The sequence below is a fragment of the Psammomys obesus genome, unplaced genomic scaffold (assembly GCF_907164565.1).
Source record: "Psammomys obesus unplaced genomic scaffold, mPsaObe1.curated_primary_1811, whole genome shotgun sequence".
NCBI lineage: Eukaryota > Metazoa > Chordata > Mammalia > Rodentia > Muridae > Psammomys > Psammomys obesus.
The window spans coordinates 21,920,077-21,937,544 of NW_026596064.1; the positions used below are offsets into that span (position 1 = coordinate 21,920,077).

The following is a 17,468-nucleotide window of genomic DNA, read 5'->3' on the forward strand; positions in this document are numbered from 1 at the left end:
GTTCAAAGCCAAGTCAATGGGAATTCTAGAGTTGTTTTTATTGTTTTATTTTTGTCTTTTCAAGATCTTTTTTTTTTTTTAAACCAGGCTGGAGAGAGCTGGTAAGAGCACTTGCTGTTCTTGAAGAGGACCAGGGTCTGATTCACAGCACCCACACTGTGGCTTACAACTGTCTGCGTCTCCAATTCTAGAAGATCTGATTCCCTCTCCTGTCCTCTGCAAATGCCCTCCACACACACGGCACACATATATGCAGGCCAAACACTCAATCTTGAGAATTCCATTTATAATCAAGTTACAGACTATTTACATTGGGTCTGTAAAGATGGAAGAGAAGGATAGAAGGAATGAGGCTTGAAAAGAAGTTGCCTCTCATTCCCTAACTGAACACATACATACAGATACACATGCACACACACACAAGAGAGAGAGAGACAGAGAGGGAGAGAGGGAAGGAAGGAGGGAGGGAGGAAGGGCTGGCAAAGAACATGGTTGTTAGCCGGTCTTTGCTACGACGCTGAAGCTCTCTAGGCTTCTGTAGCTCAGAACATTAAAGTAGTCCTGGGGTTCTGCATAGTCATCTTCTGCCTGGTCTCCATGGCGGCCAGCAGGGGAAGCTTCTGTCTGGACAGGGCCTCCGGGGGACGAGAGAATCCTGAGGTGCCATTCCTGTGGCTCAGCTGCCATTCTCCCAAGGCCACTTTCCGTAGAATGAATTCTAAGAGACTTCTAGGATTAAAAAAAAAAAAAATACATGGGGATGTTATTCAAAAGCTACTTTACAAATGGCACATAGTTATAGCCACCTGTCTGCCTTTCTAACATGAACACACATGCATATACACACACATACACACACACACACACACACACACACACACAGAGAGAGAGAGAGAGAGAGAGAAGCAAACTTGTATTCTTGCCAGTATACAAACCTTAGTCCTTAATTTTCCTACTTTATTGTAGCTTTTTTCTTTATTTTTTAAAAATTCTCATACAATATATATGATATTCTTTCCCCTCTCCCAATTCCTTACAGATCTTCCCCACCTCCCTACTCATTCAACCTCATGTTTCTTCTCTCTCTCAAAACAAACAAAACCAAAAATCATTAAGACAAAAATATCAAACTCAAAGCATGCAAACAAACAAACAAACAAACAAGCAACATAGAATTCATTTATGTTGGTCACCTGTTCCTGGACATAGGACCTGCCTTGAAGTGTAGTTGATACAAACCCAGTGTCACTTTTTTGGAGAAACTGGTATCAATTGCAAGTAGCTTCTTGATAGGGGTGGGACTCGTGTCTACTTCCTCCTCTCCACATAACTCATTTTCAATAGTAACAGCTCCAGTGAAACTAACTTGCCACCCCAAAGCCCTTATTTCCTGTTCTCTTAGCCAGGAAAGCCCTGCCTTGCTTCCATCTCTTTTTTCTTCTCTTCCCTTCTGCATGCGCACTGTTCATTTCTTCCTTCTCTTTGGTTTCTATGCCACCACTTTCTCCTCACTCCTCTCCTCCTCTCAGGCTCCACCTTTAGACAGCCTGGCCCTTTCCTATTTGTACATTGGCTCTCCAAGCCAGGGGGTTACCCAGGATTCTGCCCTCTGCTTTCTGACTCTCAATGCTCTGAATCACTTCATCCATCATAAGACTCCACACAAGACCTATCCTCTAAAGACTCGGCAAGTAGCCCAGGCTCTGCACTGAGCGCCAGGCTTACCCACTCACCCACTCAGCATGGCCTAGGAGAGAATCACAGCAAGCCTGAACTCACCTTGTCTCCATGAAAACCATTGGCCCCACCCCACAATCTTCCCCTGCCCACCTTTTCACTTTTGGCTAAGAGCACAGGCCCTTCCGAAACATGGACGTTCCAATCTCTCCTAACACCTGTGATGACCATTCTCGGTTGTCAGCCTGACTACACTGAGAATGAGCTGAATGAAGCCCAAGTGGCTGATAGGATGTGTGAGGAGTTTTGTTTTTCTTTGTAAATTAAATCATTTGAAGTGGAAAGATCCACCTTCAATCCAGACATTTTGAAGTGGGAACAATACATCTTTGATCTGAGCCTCACCTTCTGGCTACAGCCTCTATAAAGAACGTGAAGAAGGAAGCTTTCTCTTTTTGTCTGCTTGGTCTTCCTCTTGCTGCAAAGTCTATTCCGTCACATGCATTAGACCCAGTTCTCCAGGATTCTGTGCACCAAAGAACAGCTGAGACAGCCAGCCTTGTGAACTAAACAACTACAATTCTGATACTTTGCGCTGGAATACCACCATTGCTGAACTAGCTGAACTACACCCTATAAGCCACTCTAACACATACATACATACACAGAACCTTTATCCATACATATATCCTATAAGTTCTATTCCTCTAGAGAACCCTGATTAACACACACTCCATCCAGTTTTCCTCCATCCCCTATTCATTTCATCCCTCTCACCTGCCGGGAAGAAGGCCTCTGGATCACATTTCCTCTTACTGCTAGGGTAACTTTCCAAAGACCTCCACATAGTGACTTTTTAAAAATAAAAATGAATTCTGTCCACACCTCTGCTTAAAACTGTTTAATGGCCTCCACTGTGCGCCAGAGGATACTTAACCTGGAGTGAGCTTTGATGAACACCCTGAAAGAGTTGACCTCAGAGGATGTACAAACAATCTCTAATCATAATTAAAGCGTGATATAAAGGTGTGTTTTGTGGGGCAAGAAATCAGTGATTCAGTAAATTCCCCAAAGGATCTCTGATGCCCCAAACACTCTTTGTGTCCCACCTATGCCCATCTCGCCGGCTTCATCTCCCGCTGTGCTTCACAACCAAGATGCCCAACTTCTGAGGCACACATGCCAGAGAGCCGCCATTTATTGCAACACAACTTTGAGATCAGACCCAGTTATCTATTTCCGCTCAGCAACATCTCTGCTGATGTCTAGTCTGAAATGAGCTTATGGGCACAAGCAGAAGTCCTTTGACCACTGGTTGCTCAGATTTGTCTGACTCCACTTGTAGTGCTCGTTTTTAAACTCTGTATTCTTTGGGGTTCCTTCCAATCCCCCAACTCTAAGCAGGAGAGAGAAGAAGGTTAATGTAGAGAGGAGGCGCAGACCCCTTTACTTCTCCCAGCTGTTTCGGGTCTATGGGTTCTTTTAGGGCTATACCAATTCTCCATCAACAGAAAAGCAGCTAGCAGCCTCCTCCATCTCTCTCCTCCAAGCTGCGGTGCCACTGTCTCACTGTCTGTCTCTGGTCTCTCCAAACTGCCACTCACCACATGCCACCTTTACGGCTCTCACATTTCTACCCTCAGAGCCCTAGATCATGCCCCCCCACTCCCCACAAGGCAGGCCATTACCAGCTGTCAAAGACCACACCACACACAAGACAGTTTTCAGCTGTGGACAAATTAAAGCCCAAACTAAAATCTCACATTTGGGATTAAAACAAAAACATATTTACGTAACATAATTGAGTTTTTACAGAAACCAAAACTTCTTTTACATCTGCCTACACTTTTCTTTGACCACACCGCCTCTCTGTGTGCCTGTCTGTGAGGGCCACCTGGCTTACCTTTCTGCTTTCAACACTCTTATGTCCATATTGCGTACGGGCAATCTCAGAACCCATACCAGATGTTCAATCTATGCATGTCTTAAGACTGAAACGGGCATGCATGCCCAGCTGGACACACACCCCATGTTTCTATAAGACTGCCCCACATAAAAGAATCTGCTTTCTCAAGTCAAAGTATAATCTCACAACCAGGAAACTAAAGCATTCATCGAGACAAGACAGAGCAGTGAAATCTGTTCAGTGATACCAGCCGTAGAATCCATGTTAGAGTGTCATGCTTGAGGGTTGTGATAATACAGGGGAGCTGGAGAACATCAGACATAAGCTATAGAGTGACGAGGAAGTGCTTAATAATATTGCAAACATTTGACATTCTTTTGGTCTTAGTGATGGCTGCTCTAATGCATGCCATTCACCCACAAATGTATCTGATCAACAAAATCACGAAGAGCCAGGGACTTGGAAAGTGGAGCAAGCAAGACATACTCCTTTTGCATCCAAGAGAGAAAATGCTGCCCAATTGGTGTCGAGCCCAACTGCGCACAGTGTAAGCGAGGAGGTGGAGAAGGGAGGTTAGAAGAACCGTATAGGTGTATACAGTGAACGGATACCAAAAATCGGAAGATGCGTCGTTCCAGGCCTTGAGGAGCTGGGCATTGTGAGACACTATAGTCTCAGAATGATGTACACAAGGCATTGGTCTCCCTCCTCCCATTTCTTCTCAGTCGAAGCGGCTAAACTTCAACATGCGTATGATGGGAATGGCTGTCATAGCTCATGCTGGTGCTGTGTTTCAAAGGACTCTGACATCCCTTGATACAATACAATCCATTTTAATATGAATACTCAATTATTTCTCAAAGACCTAATTATGACTTTTTGTGCGTGTGTGTTCCTATTCTCATTCCTGGTAAGGATGGCCACTCTTTCTTTTTAATTTTAAGACTATTTTGAGCTCTAAAAATCCTCTGGGAAATGCAAATATTCCTCAGACGGGTCCCTAAGCTGTTCCATTTCCATTCTACCCTACATGGAGACGCTATAATTGTAACCAGTGTGAAAAAATAGGTCTGAGATTAATGTACTAACACTGTACTAGAGAACCAAGTGAAGCTATAGAAATTGCAACTGAGTCCTCCTGGGACAAACATTGCTTTCTAGTAGCATGTGAGGGGAATGAACAGTGGACAGTGGGGTTGACAGAGCCATTGTCCTGTATCAGATACACATAACTTTTTTTCCAGGCCAAGAACATGTATTTGTATAATGTGTACATATATACACATATATACATATTCATATAATATATATCACATATATATCACCTGCATATACTGCAAAAATATCTCCGGAAGAGATGACATGCATGCTGAACTTTCTTTCCTCCCACCTCAACACAAAAGGTGTTCTCTGCATCTGTCCTACAGGCGCTAATATAATCAGGTTTCTGAAATTATTTAGTGCAAGGATTGTCACAGACACCGCCATCACCAGCCCTGTCCTTATAGGCTGCCTTTTAGCATCATTCTTAGGAGCCACTCATCTAGAGCACTCTCAGAATAGGGGCTGGTGTGAGTGACCCGGGTTCTCAGAGGAAAGATAGCAAGGGAGGCCAGAGGCAAGGGAATGCAAGGGTAGCGCCAGCATTACTGATTTCCATGGTGTCTCTCCTCTGCAGACGGATGCTGAAGTTGGAGATGCTCCTACAGAATGGGATCCCTAGCAGGAAACAGGATAAAGGGACCTCAAAATAGTATAGAGAAGATGAGTGTTTAAGAAACAAAGTAGATACAGCTACAACGATGGAAACTAAGAAGACCTGGCCTGTGGGGATCTTAAGATGGTTCATACAGCACAGTGATCCTAGGATAAACAGATAGATAGATAGATAGATAGATAGATAGATAGATAGATAGATAGACAGCCTACAATAGAATTCTGTGGACGTGTGTGTGTGTGTGTGTGTGTGTGTGAACTTGTATACACACATTCAATACAACTAAGAATACTTGAATGAAGTCTAAAGCCAACCATCCCCATGAAAAGTCTAGATATTTTGTCCAGTTTCCAGGTCTATGAACAGAACTAAATAGATACAGCCTATTTGTGCTTTGGCTCCAGTCTCAACCTTCTCTGTCATCTTCTGTGCCCCAAGAAGACCGCACTGCATGCACTGTACCAGTGGGCTCACTTGTCCTCCATGCAGGATGACAAGGGGATGAAGGAACAGAGAGTGAAAAGAAGGTACCAGTTCCCCTGCAGTCGGTTCAAGGGTAGGCCTTGAACTGGTTGTGATCCTCACCTGAAGGTAACAGTACTTCTCAATGTGGTCTTTCCGTGTGATCCTCCCCTTTCAATTTCCAACAGTCACACTCCCTTCTCTCCCCCTAAATACACACACGGCTACCTTCCCCTTCATGGCTTCCTATGTTCTCTCTAGGTCCATACTAACGTATCTGTGAGCAACCCAGTTTCAGAGAACTCTGTGTTCCCTGATCACACCTTGAACAAGAAGAGAACAAGCTGTGGGGACTCTGTGCAGAGTACAAGGTAACAGCAGAAAGGATCTAGACTAGACAGGCAACAATGAGGGTGTCGAAGAGAGGGCTGGTGGGTAGCACCATGTCCACAAGGCCTTGGGGGTTGTACAAGAGAGCTGAATGCTGCTGGCCTTTTCGTCTTTCTCAGTCTCCATTATGCCCAAAGTGACTCTGCGTACCTGACATGAAAATTAACCAGCCTCACATTCTTAATAGACAAATATGTTCTGCTGTGTCTTCAGGGCCACTGACCCCATTACTCCATAACTGAAGGACGCTGGTGATGGCAGAAGACATCTGTTCACCAATCACCCTCACTGTTCCAGCTCAAAGGTAAGTTGTTATTCTTGTCACCTCTTTCCTAAAGTGAACCACTTCTCCTGTCCTCGTTTTCTCTTAGAAGGTTCATTTCAAAATCATGTGTGTCCTCGTTGAGTAGTACTGTTACCGTTCAGGTGAGGGTCACAACATGGACACATGACATACAAGAAAATACTATGGATAATCAGCTTCATCCATAGCAGTAGCCGTATCTTGGCCATTGCTGGGTCCTCGGCTCCATGTTTAGCCAGTTCTGCTTAATAACAGAGGCTCAGCGGCCACATCTCTATGAATCAGGTAGGTCAGCAGCTGTGGTTTTCATCTCAGAGCCAGGTAGAGAAAGGATGACTCATAATACAATAAAGAATTTTGCAGATAGATCGGGCAGAGTAATATAAGGACATGCATAACTTTCCAGAGCAATTGGAACTTTTCTAACATTTGGAACCTGTTTAGTTCCTTTGGGATCAAGTTAGCAAGATCCATGAGGTGCCTCAAGATCCATGAGGTGCCTCAAGATCCATGAGGCGCCTCGAGAACTGACCAGGGGAGATCTGAATGTCAGGCCTGAGAGATCTATAGTTCACTGCGGGAAACACAGCTTTGCTTCTGCTGCCAAAACATCTTCTCTATCTTCACTCCAACCTCTTCTCAGTTAAAGATCAAGATGAAGCACCTGGGACTGGCGTTCTCTTCATATGTGGATCATGTGAGAAGACAGAATGTATTGAAATCCAACCTTTATAATAAGAGTAAGTCTGAAGACTCTAGAAACAGAATTAATAACAATACAAAACTATGTATATAATATGTATAATGGGTTACAGCAGGAGCAGAGAACTAAGGCTGTTTATAATGAAGAGCCATGGAAGCCAAGGAGACCATTACAATGGCAGTTTGTACAGTTCATCCCAACTGAGGCCTGATGAACAATCTTCATGGGATTAAAAAGTCAAAGTTAAGTTAGGAAGGAAAGAAAAACAGAGTGTGGTTTCCCTTTGAGTAAGACGAAAAGAGGCCAAGACACACACGAGTGAGTAAAAGGGAACCAGAGCCTATGAACACCACCTCCTTCATTCATCCACAAGCCTAGCCTTCCCTGGACCTGGCCAGGACCCAGCCAGACAGAAGGTAGGTCCTGGCAAGGACTTGGGATGGGGATCTGGGAACAGAACTCAGCAGGGGGCTTGACCGAACAGAACCGAAGGAATGTAGGCCAGATGAATCTCATATAGACAAAGACTGGAGAGATGGCTGAGCAGTTGAAGCTCAGATCCCCAGCACCTCTGCAAAGGAGAGTGGCTGTGATGACCCTCCCACAACCATTAACTCTCCAAGGCAGCGACAACAGATCCTTGGAGCAAGGTGCCTAGCTAGACTAGCTGAAACAGTGAAAGACCTCACCTTAAGGTGGAGAGCAATCAAGGAAGACACCTCATGTCATCTTCTGGCCTCTACATGTGTGCACACACACACGCACACACACACACACACACACACACACACATTCACACACCCCACACTCATGCACTCACACATGCATGCACAAGCACCTATACAATTTGGAACATGAGGACACACATAGACCACATATACATACATGAAAGAAAGAAAGGAAAGAAGGAAGGAAGGAAAAAGGGAAGGAAGGAAGGAAGAAAACAAACCTATAAACAAAGACCTTTCCTTTCTGTGACAATCTCAGACAACACCCTGGGAGTGAGGAGGGGCAAGACTGAATTCCAGCACTATGGCCTCACTGATGGCTAACATTCGTTGCTCATTTGATGGGATTTATACAGACTTCTGAGCATATCTATGGGGCATCCAGAGGTCTCAGTGAGATGGGGGGGGGACTGATGTGGATGGCACAGTTCCTGGAATCTTCCCTGGAATAAGGGCTCTGATCATGGCAGAGAAGACATGTAACCAATAGGCTGACACCCAGGCAGTTCTTGAAGGTCCCTATCCCAGGCCCAGTTTGTATTCTCGTTTTATACTCTAAAACAACAAGGGGAGGCAGGCTATCAAGCAAGGGTTTACAGAAGCCTATGAAGCAGTCAGCAGTTTGTGAAGGGCTATTTCTACGTGCCATTCTGTTTCAGGTAGCAAGTGATGTCATGCTTGGCATTAGAATCAGCACTTTAAGGAAGTCACTTGGGAAACCAATAAATCAATACCTAATCATTGACCTTTCCTATGGTACTCTACTTCAGCACCCTCCCCATGGTCTAGGAGAGAGGGAGTGGAACACGAGCATTCATCTGGCTTTGCTTCCTGACTGTAATCAACAGCCTCCCGTTCCCACTCCCACCCTTGCCTTCCCCTTCAGGGTGGGCTATACCTCCAAACCTTGAGCCAAAGTAAGCCCTCCCTCCCTTAAGCTGCTTCTGTCAGGTCCTTTACCGCAGCAATAAGGAAGGCCTTACAACCTGTCGCTGATTTCATTAATTTCATTAATTCAGGTGACCTAGGATTACTAATACCTGCAAATAGCCACCTGCCAGCTGCAAAGGGCTGTATGGAAGAAGAGTCTGCAGTTTTTCATGGAGAATGTCCAGCACGCCATGAAAACCACCAGGCAGGAGAAGAACACATGCCTGATAATCAAGTAAAAACAGACAATAGAAAAAGACCTGGGAAGCTTGTAATGTCAGACATAGACTTCAGAATAATATTCAGACAAATATTCCCGAAGGTTGGGAGTTTTGACAGGCTATGAACTATTCAAACAAAGAACAGACACACCAAAGGAGGTACTTGGTAACCCGGAAGGTAAGCTGAAGGAAAGGCCCCACTATGGAACACGGTGTGACGGATGGGCAGAAAATAAAAAAGAGGCGAGGAGACATATGGAAGAAAAGGCAAGCGTCGAAAGTCCCTGTGAGGAAAGGTCCAGAAGGAGAAGAAAACAAGAATAGAGAAGGAATATATAAAGAAGAAATGGCCAAGATTGACCCCAAAACTGACAAAACCCGTCAAACCACAGACTGGGAAAAAAAATCGCTTGATCCAAACCCCATACAGAATAAATACAAAGATAATGACATCTAATTATATCATTGTACAAGTGCTGAAAACTGAAGACAGAGAATGTTAAAAGAATAAGAAGGAGAAAAGGCATTTTAAAGAAGTAAGGATAAAACCCGGTTTCCAAAAAAACTGATGTAGTTAGACACTGAGATAATATCTTCCATGTGCTAAAAGAAAATACTGCCCAATATGAGATTCTACACCTACTAAAACAAACATACTATGTTTACAGCCATGGGGTAAATAAGTTTTAGGTGCAACACAAAATAATCTTTGCCGTTGCCGACTTACGTGCTGGAATACTGCAGGATATTCCTCGGGTAGAAGGAAAATGGCAGCTAGAAGCCAGGACAGTGAGGTCAGAGAGAAGAGCAACAGGAGACACATCTAGAGGCAGGTGGACTCACAAAACAGTAACAAGTGTGAGTATGAAAATGGAAAGACCAGGCGGCCTGGCGGTGATGGAGCAACGTGGAGGAGACAGACAATAAAAAGAGATGATATGATCTAAGGTTTTTGCGTATTCCAGGAAGTTATAGAACATGCATTGATTATTACTAGTATGGAGGGACTTGAATGAGCACAGGTACATTTTGTAACACCTGATATAACCACTAAAAGAATAGCAGAAGAAAGTAGCGCTAACAAATGGGTCTTTATGTAATAAAATGAACCTTACTTCAAAACCCAGCAAACTGAGGGGACATTTAAAGGAAAAGGTACAGCAGCTAAGGAGCTGTGGAGACAGCCCAGCAGTTAAAGGCTGTTCTTGCAGATGACCCAGACTCAATTCCCAGCACCCACATGGTGGCTCACAAACATCCGAATTCCAGTTCCAGGGGATCTGACGCCCTCCTCTGACTTTCATCGGCATCACTCCTGGTACACTCACCTATATGCAGGCAAAACACTCTTACACAAACGGTATATAAATGTATATACCAGGAGTCAGCCCCGAAATCATCTATATACTACTAACATGCAGCTTGAGCGGGTGGTGGTTATATACACAGGAATGTATGTAATAACAATTAAAGAAAAAGAGGCGAGCAGGTGAGATCAAAGTGGTAAGAAAAATGGGAGAACTAGAGAGAGGAAAGGGAAGGGGAAATGATGTGATTATATTTTAATTTCTCTATATATTCAATATATCCTATATATATTCAATATATATCCTAGACATATATTCAATATTTATATATTATATTTTAACTTCTATATACACTGAATATGTATAGAAAGTAAAATATATTAATTAAATAGATAATTATAAATATCTATAAACATTTAAAATTGTTATATATAAAATATAATATATAATTAATTTTAAAATATATATCTAGAAATTTAGATACAATATAAATATAACATATAAATGAATAAGTACATAAATCTTTAAAAGTTAAGAATTAGGCAGCTTTAAGTCTGCAGACATCATCACTGCCAGCCCCAAACACCTAACTGGAGAGTACGTCTGGGGCCAGCCAAGATGAAGCATTAGGAAACACAGTGGGAAAGAAAGGGAAGAAAGCTTCAGAAAAGTAGAAAACAGTGTATGCATCACAGGCTACGTTCCCTAAACTGTGTTCATAGTGAATTGAAGTGAGTGAGCTGGGCTGGCTTAAAGGACCCAGGTGACCAGACCAAAAAGGATTGAGAATTTTTAGCTCATGCCACTCAGCAACTACCAGCTTAAGACACAGCAAAGAATGCTGACAACGTTCTCCATTACTGGGCAGCCATGGATCACAACTTTCTGATACAAGACTGAACGGAAACCTCCATCTTACATACGCAGCAACGGAGACCTTGAAAAATTAAGTAACAAGCTCAAAACCGTGAAGTCAGTGCCCAGCTAGAGACTAAACCCTCTCTCCAATTCCTCGTCCCTGACTCTTTCAGCCAATGCTCTCTTAAACTCCAGTCAGTAAACAACCTCTACAATGTACCAAACCCATAGTGGATGAACTCTCAGACCAGTGGCTAAGGGACAGGCAGGAGCTATGGATGGTGGTAGACAGAAATCTGGACAAAGTGCAGGTTTGTCCTTCTGGGAACTCCAGCCTGGAGGACGGACCGGAGCAACACAAAGAAATAAGTGCATTAAAGCGCAGGATAGGAACTATGAAGCAAGGGCAGAGTTGACATCTGCAGCCCTCTGAACAGAAGGGGGAACAGAAGCCACCAGGCTAGCAAGAATGGGAAAATGGGGACTGAGACAGGCTATCCTGTCCCTTACCTTTCTGGCCAGCACAGTCAGCCCTGTAACCATTAGGCAGATGAGTCCCAGCACTGCAGCCATGGTTCCTCCAAGCAAGGCCATCTGGAACTGATCCACTACAGGGAGAACGGGTATGCAGCAGAGGTCAGGAGCAAAGCTGCCTTCTCCAGGGAAGCCTCATTGTCTCACACAACCCCAAACAGTGCCTGTCCGTGGGCACTTTGATCTCAGCCCTTGAGAGTCAAGAGGCAGGCAGATCTCCGATTTGAGTCTCAGGCCAGAGGAGGGATTCTCTAGAACTGTCGTCTACTGGGGTCTTTAACCTTAACTCTCTGGTCTGCAGAGAATCCACCTGGTCTCCAGTGGCATCAGTGGCCAGCGTCCCAAGAAGCAATGTACCTTATGTACACTTGAGAGCAGATTTTGTTATCCTTTCCCCTACTCAACACTTATCGTCAGGACTCATGAAATGAAACAAATAATGTCATCTACATGGAAACTCGGGAGGGATGGAAAGATGGCTCAGTGCTTAAGAACACCGGCTGCTCTTCTAGAGGATCGAAATTTGATTCCCAGCACCTACATAACAGCGCACAACCATCTGCATCTCCAGCTCCAGGGGATTCAAAGTCTCCTGACTTCCACAGACACTAGAACACAGTTGTGCACAGACATGCATGCCGCCAAGACACCCACACACATAAAACAGGTAAACAAATAACAAATATACAATAAAACATATATATATGTATATATAGCAGTAAAACAGGTTAAAAAGTCCACAAATAAACAATAAAAGAACAACATATATATATGTATATATATATCAGTAAAAACAGGTAATTCAAAATGGAAACAAAATTAACATTGATTTACGCAAAGGAAAGCATGTAAGTTTTCACCTTAGCCCTATAGTCCAGGTGTAAAACCCTGGAAGGGTTGAGGCTCTTACAACCTTATCTTCTGCGGTTTTCACAGTCCTTGGTACATAATAGATGCTTAATAAAGAACTGTGCTATATTGAAGAAGAATGATTTCAGGGACACTTCCTCCCACCTTTCCTTCTCCAGGAACTTGGGCAGGACCCCCAGAGTCCTGGGGAGACTTGAAACAAGAGAAGGCCCCACTTCCCTGAGCTCCAGGTTTAGATCATAGGAAAGCAGACTACAGTGACTGAGCCCTCAAGACAAGGAGCATGCCTGGGAAACCCAAGTTCCCAGGGTGCTCCTCCTGTTCTGAGGACTTAGCCAGGGTAGGCCTGGCTGGTCCCTTGTTGGCCATAGGCACGGCTCACTCAAGAAGAAAGGGGAGAGAAGACCAGGACGTGCACACCGCGCAGGTGCCAAGGGGCTAGAAGGCTCACTGTGAAAAGAGAGGACATGGTCAGAAGAAGAGACAAAAGCACCTTGCCAGGCCAGGTCCGTGCTGGGTTCTCTTAAAGCTGAAGGGTCAAACAAGAAACAGCTAGACTCATCATGAAATTTTAGGGGGGACTGCAATAATGAATATGGTCAAATCTAAAGGTAAAACTGAGGCACAAATAGAGCAGAGGGAGCTTGGAATGTTAAAATTTTCAACTTCACTAATAATTTTTGGTTTAAAGTAAAAACACTGATTCTTCTGTCCATAGCCACAGTTTCAGAACAAAGACTTCAAGATCTTGGAAACTAAAAGAGCCTCCAGGCAGGCAGGACAGCCCGGTAATCTGCATTAGACATCCATTACTATGTGTGGTACTGACGATCAAACCCAAGGTTTGGCTCTGTGCATGCCGGACACCCAATCTAACACTGAGCTACATCTCCAGCTCTGCTTAGAAAATGGTTCTTATGATGCAGCTACTAGGGCCTTGGGCCAGTGTTTGGGATCAGTGTCAGTAGAGGGAGCAGGGATGGAGTTGATGTAAGTAATTAAAGGAGGGTTTGCCTTGAGGGAAACAACTGACTCCTGACAGGCAGGAGGGGAATTTCACAGAACCAGTGGTGTTCCCTGGAGCTTAAAGTTATAGGAATGGTGGAAGCACCCAGGGTCTGGGGTGGAAGCTGGAGAGGGGTGCATGCAGCAGACTATGAGAGTGATGAAGAAGCCCGTGCCCTCACATCCCTGTGGCCACATCAAGGCTGCTGGGTCACTGTAATCAGGAAGGTGTTTACATGCCAGTGTCATCAGGCCCTGAATGTTCTGCCCCAGATGTGAGCAAACTCACAAGGCTCCTGTCTGGCCTCTGGTTCTGAGGCCTCAATCTATTGGACCTGCAGTCTGGTGAGAGGCTGTAGGAAATACCACATTGGGGTAAAGAGTCCACATGGCCACCACGGGGTTAGACTCGATGGGAGCCAGGTGTCCTGCCCTATTTACTGTGCAAGCCTCCTCTGAATAGCTGGGACACACAACTCTGTCCCACGATCCTATTTGTAACAACTCATGAAATTATTTGCCACACTTCACAGGCCAAACATACAAATTTTTTTACATATCATAATTACCCAGGACAATGACAGTATTTTGTCCCAGGCTGTTTAATTCTAAGAACTTGGGCTCTTGGCTGCTCATTGTATTAGTTCTGTGATGGAGCCAGACAAGAACACACACTACACACACACACACACACACACACGCACACACATGTTCTTAACCTAAACTGATGGTAAGCAGTCCTGAGTGTGTGTTCCATGGAGCCAGAACATCTGTGTTAAAATCAGCTTTATCACTTTCCTGGTATTGTACTAAGGGCTTTTTTTGTATAGTAGTTTGTTTAACCCTACATTAGCGCCTCATAAAATCTTAACCCATTCTCAATGGCCAGATAAGAAAAATGAGGCCAACAGCAAGGTTTGGACCCAGGCTGTCTAGCATCAGCAGCTGAGAATTTTTCTATCCTGCTAAACTATCTCTGAGATATGATTTTAATAATCCTTTCCCTCAGTAAAATTGGCTTGTGTTTGCAGGAGAGTAAATCATTATGAGGACATTCAGAAGTTTTAAAGCTTCACCACACAAAGGTTGGTGATTATTATACATTTACTCTGAACACACACTGTGCCTTGTTTTAAAGCAGCTCCAAATTTAAGAGCTAATTCTAATTTGCATCACTGATACTAAATCTTTAAATGATTGAATTTCATGTATAACCTCATCGGTGGGTCTTATAAGTTTAGATAAGATGTATTTCCTATGCAAAACCAGTGGTTGTGTGTAAGAATCAGATGGATGTTTCCGGAGCATATCAGACCCTGCTCTGCCCCTACAAGACTCTAATTTCATCAGCTTGAGTTGCTCTATCTTTCCTATGCCCCAATAGTCCCTCTGGTGAGTTCAGCATGCTCCAGGCTCTGTTTCCTAGATTGTCTCAGGATAGTGTTTTCTATGTGAGAGAAAGTAGCTCATCAGTACCCTGCTTCAAAGGACATACCTGAGCTTTCTTGGATCTTCAGGAATATTCTTCCCTTGTAAATCCCATCAGGATAGGTGTGGTAGGTGCAGAAGTACTCTCCTGTGTCATTCATTGTCAGTGACTGGAAGGTAAGGCCTAGGCTAGGGCCTGGGACAACCCGCTCACGGAAGTCTGGAGAGACATGCCACCCCAGGTCAGCACTATAAATGGCCAGAAGCTTCCCCTGCTGCTCCCAGTTGACTTGGGTCACTTCAGCTGTGTTGGAGGAGAACTGACACTGTAAGATGACAGAGCCACCTTCTTCTGCAGAAATGGTCCCCTTTGTCTCTATCGTGCCTGCCTTGGCTCCTATGGGAGAAGAGAAGCGCACATGAGTCTCTAGTCAGCAGCTGCCCTTCAACCCTCCTGAAGAACCTCAGGGAGGTCAGAGGCCAGAACTGGCTCTAAGAACAGAAGTCCATAGTGGGCTGTTTATCCAGGCAACCCCACCCCCACCCCAATAGAGACTACCATCGCTTTCTGTTTCCTTTATTTCAAGAGTCTCTCCTCTTTATGCCTGTCCTTCAAGGTTCAAACTCCCAGCTGTTGCCCATTTCTAACCTTGTTGCCCTTTTCCATGCGCTCCATTCCAGCCCAGCAGTCCCTTCACTCCTGCTTCCAGAGCTTGCTTCTGAACCCCCCCCCCAGCTCATCCTTACTGCTTTGTGAGAGCTGTGCTTCCCCCTTCATGGGCTTATTACACCTTCCCACTTAGAATATCAGCCCTCTACCGTCATATTGTGTGCTTCTATACAGTTTCCATGGTCTATTCATGTATCAAGTCTTATCCTTTGAAATAGATCTGGGCTATTTGATTGGCATTTGATGTCAGGGAGACAGAGAGAGAGAGAGAGAGAGAGAGAGCCCATGGAAAGAAAACTTGGAAAGAAATTCTACTTCTCAGCCAGAAGTGACAGTATATGATTTTAATCCCAGTACATGGGAGACTGATGCAGGAGGATCATAGTGAGTTCTAGGCCAGGTGGGACAATATATGAGTTCCAGACCAGCCTTGAAAACATAGTGAGACTCTATATCTGTCAAAGAAACAAAGTAAAGTAAAAGAGGAAGGGAGGGAGGAGGGAAAGGGAGATTAGAAACAGTGAAAAGAAAGAAGGAAGGGAAGAAAAGAGGACAGGCGGGCAGCGTAGAAGAGAGAACAGGAGAGAACAGGACAGGACTTCCCCCAGATGACACCACCTTCTTCACTGCTTACCACCACCCTCCACCACAACCACAAACTCCCCCAACCCCCGAGCTACTCTCTACCCACAGAATGTTTTAAGTTCAGCTGTTAAACTAATTTGTAGTATAGTCCTTAAATATTTTGTTTTCCTTCCCTCCGAAATGTTTACCTACAGTTTCTAAAATAATAGAAACACAACAGGATTTAGTCTGTGGTATTAGACTAAAAAGCCTATTAGACTCTGAAAAGCCGGGAAACAGGAGGCTTCTTGGCTCCCATCTTAGTCCATTCCCTAGCTTCCTTCTTGCACAGCTGGCCAGCCAGACACCCCAACACAGAAGTCCTTCCTCTGCAATCATCCCTTCTTAGCGGCTGTCCCTTCCCACATGGTCACACAGGGCCTCAGAACCACCTGGCACACACGCAGGTGGCATGTCCTCAGGCAGTCTTCTCTACCTGAGCACCCTGGTCTCTGTGCCAAGCTCTCCTCCCTGCTCTTCTACGTGTGCAGACCTTACCTGCAGCGAGGAAGGCAGCCTGTATCAGCCTCTGGACCCAGATCAGGAGCAGCCAGCCATTCATGCTGCTAAGCAGAAGACCTACGGGAAAGCAAATGTCGCCTCTCCTCTGACTGAAACTGGCCCACCAAAGGTGTCAAGGTGAAACTATGCCTGTGTGAAGAGTGTGTCAGAAACACTGAGCTAGGTAAGGGCAGTGTCAAAACATATAACTCAGTAAGGGTACAAGCTGCATAGAACGAGCCACAAGAAAGACCATAAAGGAAACGCACTGAAAAAAATAAATAAAGCATGTGGTTAGAGGTATGCGGGTCTTGGGTGACTCATAGTCGATCTGCTGTTTTTAAGTTATCTTGATGCACTTTTGGAAACACCGACTTGCATCTAAATCATCCAGTGGCATGTAGGTGATGCACCAGATTCTGGAGAACTACTTTTGATGAGTCAGGCCCCTGACAAATGTGTAACCACAGGAGGAACTTAAGTGTGGGTACTTTATAGAACGTCACTGGACTTAGAAGCTAGTGGCTGGGGACAATCCATGAGTGAGACAAAGGCCCCGGATAAACAGCAAAAAGTCCTATTTTCCGCTCTCATTCCTTTTGTGCTGTTATTTTCCAGGTGTGCCTTTACTTG

General features: G+C 44.6%; 1 protein-coding gene across 1 annotated transcript; it reads right to left on the reverse strand.

Moving 5' to 3' along the window:
• Positions 1 to 495: 495 nt before the first annotated feature.
• On the reverse strand, positions 496 to 16,896 carry Tigit (T cell immunoreceptor with Ig and ITIM domains). The gene is made up of 4 exons (XM_055624799.1): positions 16,833 to 16,896; positions 15,108 to 15,437; positions 11,714 to 11,811; positions 496 to 729 (listed from the first exon to the last, which is right to left on the reverse strand). Exons 1-4 carry the CDS (start codon positions 16,894 to 16,896, stop codon positions 496 to 498), a joined length of 726 nt encoding a protein of 241 aa, XP_055480774.1.
• Positions 16,897 to 17,468: the final 572 nt, after the last annotated feature.